This window comes from Populus trichocarpa, chromosome 13, assembly GCF_000002775.5.
Source record: "Populus trichocarpa isolate Nisqually-1 chromosome 13, P.trichocarpa_v4.1, whole genome shotgun sequence".
Taxonomy (NCBI): Eukaryota; Viridiplantae; Streptophyta; class Magnoliopsida; order Malpighiales; family Salicaceae; genus Populus; species Populus trichocarpa.
Window position 1 is genome coordinate 6,683,571 of NC_037297.2, and position 9,254 is coordinate 6,692,824.

The 9,254-nt window shown below is 32.6% G+C and overlaps 1 protein-coding gene across 8 annotated transcripts; it reads left to right on the plus strand.

Moving 5' to 3' along the window:
• Positions 1–3,586: 3,586 nt before the first annotated feature.
• Positions 3,587–8,959, plus strand: LOC7493900 (uncharacterized). 8 transcript variants are annotated; one of them, XM_024584061.2, is made up of 9 exons: positions 3,629–4,036; positions 4,289–4,381; positions 4,468–4,490; positions 5,398–5,475; positions 5,599–5,674; positions 6,422–6,495; positions 6,613–6,683; positions 8,484–8,551; positions 8,664–8,959. In XM_024584061.2, exons 3-8 carry the CDS (start codon positions 4,470–4,472, stop codon positions 8,524–8,526), a joined length of 363 nt encoding a protein of 120 aa, XP_024439829.1. In that variant the 5' UTR covers positions 3,629–4,036; positions 4,289–4,381; positions 4,468–4,469; the 3' UTR covers positions 8,527–8,551; positions 8,664–8,959. The 8 variants fall into 8 exon arrangements, 7 of the variants coding, with proteins under 7 accessions (XP_052302320.1, XP_024439828.1, XP_052302321.1 ...); XR_002977435.2 differs by lacking the exons at positions 4,289–4,381; positions 4,468–4,490 and adding an exon at positions 4,789–4,854 and having other exon boundaries at positions 3,587–4,036; positions 8,479–8,551; XM_052446360.1 differs by lacking the exons at positions 4,289–4,381; positions 4,468–4,490 and adding an exon at positions 4,789–4,854 and having other exon boundaries at positions 3,610–4,036; positions 5,602–5,674.
• The last annotated feature ends 295 nt before the right edge of the window (positions 8,960–9,254 follow it).

Genomic DNA, 9,254 nt, shown 5'->3' on the forward strand with positions numbered 1-9,254 from the left:
AAGTTCAGGGATGAAACTATCATACTTGAGAGTAAATTGGTCAGAAATTGAAGAATTAATAAGTTTGGAAATTTAATTAAAATTCGGATTAGTTTAATTAATAAAATCAGGAGAATTAATAAGTTTACGGACTTAATTGAAATTAATCCAAAGGCACATTTAGAAATCGATTATTACTGATTAGGATCCCAATTGTTAAGTTTAAACTGTTTAGGGACCAAAGTGAAAAACAGTCATGCCCAAGCAGACAACGGTGCCGTTTGGAAGCATTGTTCATCATCTCCTTCGTTTCGCGTGGAGGAAGCCGGTTCAACGGGGAAAATTCAACAGATCCTTAAAGTTAAAAAAATTCAAGCCTAAGGTTAATGGGTGTTTTTGTTTTTTACAATGGTATTTTTATAATTATAAAATTAGCTCACAGGAAATTTCATATTTGAATAAATTAAAAAAGGTGGGTGCATGTGTGGCATTCCTAAGGACTGGTGGGAGGCATACGCGCCCTTCAGGCGATGCCTCCTAGTGTTAGAAAAATGTCCTTCCGCCATCGTTTCATCTTCCTATTGGCATGTCGCTGGTGGTGATCTAGTTTGGCATGATGAGCCTTTTTTTTCCTTTCTTCTATCTTTCCTCTCCAAAAAATTACAACTTAGCCTTATCGGTTGTTAATATTTCAACTTCAATCTTTTTTTTTTATTTCTACATTTTGATCTCGGTCTTTTTATAGAAGTTTTATTTATTTTCAATTCATCCTTTAATATCAATTTATTAAATATTATATTTTTCAATATTGTCCTCATTCTTTGAATTTCTATTTTTTTTTCTTGCCTTTTTTTGTAAAAGTTTTAGTGGTTTTCATTCTTCAATTCAAAATGATAATATTATGTTTTTCAATTTTTCCCTCATTATTTTGATTTCTAATTTTTTTTCCTGGTCCTTTTGTAAAAGTTATTATTCTTTTCAATTTCACCTTTAAATCACAACATTATTTTTATGTCTATTATGATCCTCATTCTTTTTAATTTTTCTTTTCCTTTTACTAAATTGATTTTTTTTTCAATTTCACCATTCAATTATATATAAAATTTATTTTTTATTTTAATTTTGATCCTTATTCTTTTAATTGTTATTTTTAAAAATCTTTTTATATAATTGAGATTCTTTTTTGAATTTCTTCCTTCAATATTTAATTTATTAGGAATTAAACTTTATGGTTTTTTCTAGATTGGGTGCTTTGAGTCCAATGATTCAAGTTACAAGTTTGAAAAGTTACCACAATTTTTTTAAAAAAAGCTTTATAATTCTCTTTATTTTTTTTATTGAGTTATTCCAATCACATGATTTGGACCATGAGTTTGGCAAGATAATTAGCGTGATTACAAGTTTGTCATGAGTGATTTTTTATGTCTTTTTTTTTTTTTTACCTCATTTCAACACCTAAACATCATTTTATACACAAAAAATAGTATAGTCTCGCAGCGAAGTGCAGGCACTGAGGCTAGTAGTAATATAATAGGGATACACTAGTAGGACAATTTGCAAATATTAAAAAAAAAAGAATTAATAAGCAATTAAAAAAACTAAGAGAGAAGGAGAAAACTCAGTTTACCTAGATATGGTTCATTGTTGACATGAATAGTATTTTCTCCTTCTTGGCCTTTTAAAAAAACTATTAGTGAAAAGTTTAAGGGTAAAATAGTCTCTGCATTAGGACAATTTTGGTGTTCTAAGATAGATTGGGGATACGATGGGTATTTTGTATTTTAAATATATAATATATTTACATCACTACCCTAAAAGAAATAAATTTTTAAGCTTCTACTGATTGTTACTTTTGTATTTTCATATAAAAAATACACAGTAAAATAACCAATCTATCCTTAGAATAATAATAATAACTGATGATGGGGAGCCTTCTGTAATTTTTATTTTTTGTGGCACAATAAAAAGACGTTGGTGCTCTCAATGTCAAATAAAGGATATTTGTGCCATTTTGCTTTTTTTAAATATAATTAATGGGTTGGGATGGGTCATTTAAGTATTTTAATAAATAAAAAAAATTAAAAAATACGTTGTCGACTCGTCAGCATGTTAACCACTCTGTCGTCTTAGGATGGTGCATATGGTTGATTTAGGAGGCCAAAATTGTCGTTTTGGGGTTGCTTCTGATGCATCTCAGAATGTTCTCTATGAAATAACGGCGCATGCATAGATAAGTTCGTTGGTTTGTCGCCAATGACCATTTCTTTTTTTCTTCTCATTTCTTTCCTCTCTCTTCCTTGGTCATTGCACTTGCTCTTCAATTTTTCAAATCAGCCATTGAAATTCTCTTTCATTTTGATTTAGTCCATGTTCTTTTGGTTATTATTTTTTTTATTTTAAATAATTTATGAAATTCAAATTTTATTTTAATTTCATCCCCATTCAAGTTCTTGCTTTGTTAGATTTGGTTCCCATTTTTTAATAACTATTTATAGAATCTTAGATAATTTTTATTTTTATTTTTATTTTTAATTTTGCTCTTTATTTTTTTTTCCTATTAGATTTCATCCTCATTCTTTTTATTGTTGTTTTTTTTCCTTGCAAAGTTTTTTCAATTGTTTTTTTTACTCGATTTCATCCTTCATCGTTTAATTTGTTTGGATTTTAGTTTTTTGGTTAAGCCCGTATTTAGGATTTCACGAGTTGAAATTTTTTAAAATTAACCTAGCTTTAGAGGGTTCGCTCGAGATTTATTTGTTTTATTTAATAATTTTTAAAGCTAATGTTTTTTTTTCAGTTTTATCCTTCAGTATTTATTTAATTGGAGATTGAACTATATTTTTATCCAACTTTTCGTGTCCTTTGTTTTTTTTATTTGATTGGGTTCTCTTGTGTCTTTTTACTTATTGTTTTTTATTAATTTTATTTTTATAGATAGATTTTATTCTTGAGTTAAATAGAATTAATTTGTTGAATATAGGTGGATGACCACTTCTTATTTTTGTTTTCTTTTCTACGGTGTTGTTCTTGCATCCCATGCGACTTCTTTTAATGCCGTCATGCACTCTTTTGCAATGAGATTTGGATCGTCTCAAACAAGGTTTTTTTGGTATTGTTCACAATGGAATGACAATGAATCTCTAATAATCTTTTCTTTCTTCTCCTTCCGGGTATGATATTGATGGCTTAATTGTCTTAGTTAATTATTGCCAAATATTTTTTGTACAGCTCGTCTTATATTGTTGTCTATGATTAAAATCATACTGTTACATTACTTGATTTTATTGAATCTAATAAAGTTAATGACTTGAGTATCATGTTTTTTCTTGTTTTTTTTCAAACACTATCATTATCTAAATATTTATGTTGTATGTTTTTAAAAAAAACACTAATAAACTCGCAGCGTAACGGAAATCACCTATATAATCAAAATCTAATAGGGACATCCTAGTGGGACGATTTACAAAATTAGAATTATACAAGGAAACCTATGCCAAACATGACAATAAATACTCCCTTGAACATCGGGGAAGGTCGGGGATCGTCATAAAAACTTTTAAAATGAATCCTAATTAAAAGGGAGAGTATTAACAAAGCATGTCTTTTCTTGCAATACCTATGTTTGTCCTAACAGTACCATATTCGACATCCACTTCAACGAGGTTAGTGGGAGCCTAAACCTTATTTCTCTTTTGGCCCTTTGACTCAAGATGCATGACACGTGCATCTGAGAGCAATAAAACGAGAAAAATAAAGGAGAGGTTCTACCAAACAAAACTTGGAGATCCAATTACAATTTACAAATCCAAAGAACCTCTCCTTCCATTCCATTTTTTTCATTCTCTCTTTCAAAGGAATCCAAAATCCACCCCAAAATATATCCCCCATTCTTATTTTTATTCCAATTTTTCCTCGTTCAATTTCATTACTTTTGAGAAGTTCCCATCAATATCCTTTTTTTTTTGGTTTTATGAGATGAAGTTTTGTGCACAAATTTCTCTCCACAACAAACCCATCATCATAGCATATGGAAGACAATGAAAACACCACTCAAAAGGTGCTCGATTTTTATCCCATGTATCCCTTTTGGGGTTTAATTTAGTTTCTTTTGAGGCAATGGTTTCTGGGTTTCTTTTCTTTTGTGATGAGAAATGGTTGGGAAGGATACTAAATGAACTGGGTTCTTGATGATTCATTTTATGGTGCCCTAGAGGATTATTAGTATTCTTTGATGTATATGTGGATTCAGTTGCTCTTGTTTTATACCAAAAGGGAAGTTATTTTATTCTATTGTTGTTTTGTACTGCAGTTACTTGAAAGTTCTTGTCGAACTGAGTAAGCTTGTATTGGTCGTTAATGGGTAACGTTTAAGAAATGTAGGCTTCGTTTGATCACTGATATGGTAGGAAAGCAAAAGAATTCCCTACTTTTTGGCTATATGATTCTTCTTATCGTACTTGCTTAAATTTCCTCTTTTTGGTAATGCAGTTATGCTTGCTCTTAGAACAGAGGTATCAAACCATGACTAGTTTATTCTCTTACAAGCTTGTTCAATTGTAGCATAATTGACATCCTGCAATCTTAAATGCTCCTTCTGTTTTATTACTTGTAACTTTCAAGTGAAACTTTACTACACCAATGTTTTTTTTTCTTCCTTAATCACTAGGTGATCATTAAATGTAACATATATTCAAACAACGAACTCTTAAGTTAAAAGGTTCAGGAATATTTTTGTTTTTTTGAGGGGGGAGGGAGTTGGGGGACTGTTCAATGTCAGAATCATGTGACAAGAAACTGGATTTTCTATAGATCAACATATCCTCATCAACTTCCAGGTCCTGTTCAACTGTTGGTACCTTTCATCTGGTTTGGCAGGTGGGTGCTGCAGCTACCTTTCAATCTGTGTATGCATTTTGGTATATCGCATGACATCAAACTATTGGCAGGTGGTGGTCTATGAGTGTCATGGTCATATGACTAGAGAAATGCTACAGGATAAAGGGTTTCTTCTCTTACAAACATGCTACTGGATAAAGAGTTTCCTCTCTTATAAAGTTCTGCACTAGAAAGCTCTTTTGCAATAAATGATTATGAGAATGAAGTGTATTAAAGAGTTAGAGGATGACGAAGAAAAAAATCTTGAATCTTTTTTGATCAAGCATATCCATACTTTCTTCCTTAAGTTGTGCTATCCTCTTGTTAGTTAAGTAGTGTAATGGAAACTATTTATATCATAATCCTGTTTTCTGGTGTTTGGTTCTATTTATTAGGGTTTCTTTTTCAGGGACCATTTAATGATGGTTTCGGGTGTTATGTCTGTGAACCTGTTATTTACAATGCTTTCCCATTGTGGAGATTTTAGTTTGCATGTCAAAGCTTTGTCTGTTTCATCTTATGAGAAAGACTTGCGCTGTATAGGATTACTACAAAATTTTGGAGGTTGATTATGATGCAACAGACGAGAAGATAAGATTAAATTACCGAATGCTTGCACTGGTTAGTGGTGCATCTGCTCTGAGCAGCTTCTTATGTGAGCTTTGCATTTCTCGATTCAATAATAGTTTTCTTCAACAACTTTGACATGGACTAAAAACTTCGTGATATTTTTGTTTGTCATAGAAGTGGCATCCTGATAAGCACCTGGGTGATAGTGCAGTTACCGCCAAATTTCAAGATATCAATGAAGCTTATAAAGGTAACTCTCATGCATGCACACAAGCTCGAGTCCTTTATTTTGTGCAATGCATATTTTTTCTAGTGCATCAATTGGGGAAATTTAGTTTGTCACTCTGGCCCAATTACTTTGTTTGCAGCTTTCAGAAATTAATGAATTGTTTTATTAGAATTTTCTTGCAAAATGCATATAATATACAAGTAAAATTCAGATGAATCAAGGCAAGCTATTAATCTATATATAAATTGCAGTTGCTATGAGCTGACTTTTATTTAAGGGCCTTTGAAATACGTGTTGGAAAACTGAACACGTGAGTGGTGCTTAAAAAAAAAAACAAGTATCATAGCAATAGATGTACCATATTTCGTGCACTTTTCAATAGACTCTAATGAACACACATGTGCATCATAGAGAGAGAGAGAGAGAGAGAGAGAGAGAGAGAGAGAGAGAGATGTGCCTTCACATGCATACACACTGTGTGTATATCCTCTCCTACTTCAGGGAGAGAAATGTGCACTCACACCCGGGGGTTTGCATACACACACTAATTTATGCATTTCTTACAGGAAACTATGCAGAAAGTAATTGGCATACTATTTTCAAACCACATACCCCTTTTGGCTTAAACAAATCTATGAATCTGATAATTTCTCAAGTTAAATGCAATAGCAATAGATGATGCAGTAGCAATGTTCAAAGGTTCCACAGAGTGGTGTGTCTTCACTTTGATTACTTCTGCTTGTTTCATACTCATATTTTCTTCTGCAGTGTTGAGTGATCCAGCTAAACGATTTGAATATGATTTAACTGGAGTATATGAGATTGATAAGTATACTGTGCGGGTAAGAATTCTTTGGTAACATCAATTCCTGATGGCAGAATTAATACTTGTCAGGTTGATTTCATCTTTGGGTATAATTTATTGATGCTCATCTGGATATTCTGTTATTGTAATGCAGGAATATCTTGCCAGATTTAAAGGAATGATACTTACGTGCAATGGGCTTGGTATCAGTAATACATCAACATGGTAATCTTCTAACAGCTTTCTGTAGTGAGATTTCCTTGGAACAGTGCTTCATGTTAAATAATGTACTGGCCTTATGTTAGATGGCATGTTAATGGAGTTCTCATGTGGTGTTAAAGTGTAATTAGAAGGGTTGCCAATATGGTTTAGGGTGAAATCACTGGAATTGGAATTCTGGGGAATTTATGAAGCACTAATTTATATATTGGCTTTAGAAATATTGTGGAGAAAATGGAAGTTTGGGTAATCTACTTATAGTATAGCAATGAAGGAGACCACAAATATAGGATAAATTGCTTGTATCTTCTCTTTTGGACCTCGATTTCAAAATGAAGTCTAGGATCTCCTTTTTCATCAACTTTCACAATTCAAGTTGGCAATGGTGTCCAGGTTGTTTGCATTTGTTAACCAGGAAACAACCTAGATTTTCAATCAAGTTTGACAGACTGAATTATGCAAAGTTGCCACCAAAGTTTCATTCAGTGGGCATTGGGCACTTACATGACATATTCTTTCTGTCCTGCTAATTAAAGTTTTCAGTGGGTTTGTGTGTTTTAGTTTGATGAAACATTTCAGGTTGGTTGGAATGGTTTGTGGTCTCAATGATGGGATCAGGAATAGACAGCGTAGGAAATGATGATGCATCTGATTACGTACTAAACTTTTTTCAAAACCTCAAAGTATTTGTTGTAATTTGAAGAGAATGGTGGTTGAGAACAAACAAAGTGTAAGGGTTTATGGTGGAAATAAGGATGTGATTACTTGTTTGGTGGCGGGTTTTTCTTCAAAATACTTTTAGCTGTCACAGGGTTGAACAAATCCCTCTTAATTGGCGAGGAATCCTGTCATAAAGCAAGGTGGTGTAAAATCTCAAGAGTAAAGGGGGCTTGACAGGAACTTGTACAAGCCAGCACAATAAACTTGTGATGGTCCGAAGGTCATTCATTGTCTAAGATCAAGCAAAATTCAAGTTCAATGAACCTCCTTTTTGTTCTTTTTTTGATTTCATAAATGCAAGATTTTTTGACAATGGAAGAGCTGAATATATTTATTCTACTTTTTGATATGATGTTATTGTCAAAGAACCATCGCAACCCAAAAGTTTAAGTTGTTGGGTGAAACTTTAGAAATTGTTTTTTATTATTTTCTAACTTCCCTTTTAAGTGAAATCCTTTTAGGTTTGAAACTTGAATACACTCATGCTATCTTGTGCTATTGTATGTTAATTAGAAGAAAGAGTGAGGGTGATGAGATTCGAACCCGTGACTGTTTAGTTAGCAAGACATTGATACCATGTCAAAAACCATCTCAACCTAAAAGCTTAAAGTTGTTCGGTGAAGCTCCAAGAGAGCATTATATTTTAATCTCTAATAGTTGCTAAACTTTTATAATTCTTCCTTATAATTGTTCGGTTATGACTTTGTTAAGCTGTTGTGGTATTGTGTGATTGTTGTGGTGATTGCTTCATGCTTGAGGCCTTGAAAATTCACAAGCAATTTTGAACTTAGGAGATACAGGCAATAGGATCAGGATCATAAAGTGTCTTTTATAAATATGAACTAAGAAGTGTCATCAATCTTTACATGTAGAAACCCGTGGACTTTCATTTTGTCAGTGGTTTCCCTTGCAATATTTGAAAGCTATGAACTGAAATTGCATCAGTCTCCTTGTGCCATCTCAAGGATTCCATTCAACAAAGTTATCTATGCACCCGTGGCTGTATTTTGGTTGATATGATCCATCAATTGAACCAGTTATATTGTATTGCTTACATCATTAGTTACAATCTTGGTGATAGTGCAGGACCCAGCAACTGACTGAAACCAAAGACTTGGCAGAAAAATAGGGTGCGATTCCAGCCTTGAACCTATGTAAGTCGCCATATATCATGATCTGCTTGTTTTCCACCGATGATGGATATTAAGTGAACCTGAACCTGTGCTTTGTTTTGTCTACTGAAATTTCTTTATGGATTTGAAACAGGGATGAAAGCATGAATACCATGGTGTGAAAACAACGTTGGAACAATCAAGTAATCTATAGATGCAGGTGGAGCTGTTTGCCATGTTCCATTACAGATGAAAATGTTAACAATCAAGAAGATGAACTCAATTGGATTCACATACACTGTTTTAGTTCAGTCATCACAGGAAAACTTTGCATTCTTAGGTCAGATTGTTTTCATGGGAGCCCGCAGTTCTTAGATGTAAAATGACGAAGATACAAGATCTTTAGGACCCATGGGTCATTCTTAATAACAAGATGATTGTTTTTACCAATGTTTCACAAAATAAACCTAATAGCTCTTATTTTCAAGCTGAGGGTGCAGCATTGTTTTGGACAGAAAGTGTATAAAGCTGATGCAAATGAAAGTTTAAGTGTTTCTTTTTATAGGTGAAAATATAACTATTTAAATATAGCCTTAATTTTTTTAAAAAAAATATTATTAATTGAATTTAAAAAATAATAATAAAATAGATAATGCATATTAACTGGCTCCACCTCAACCATATTGAAGCAACGAAAATGTCAAAGTAACTTCCCTAGGTTAAAGCATTTGCAACAGAACATTAA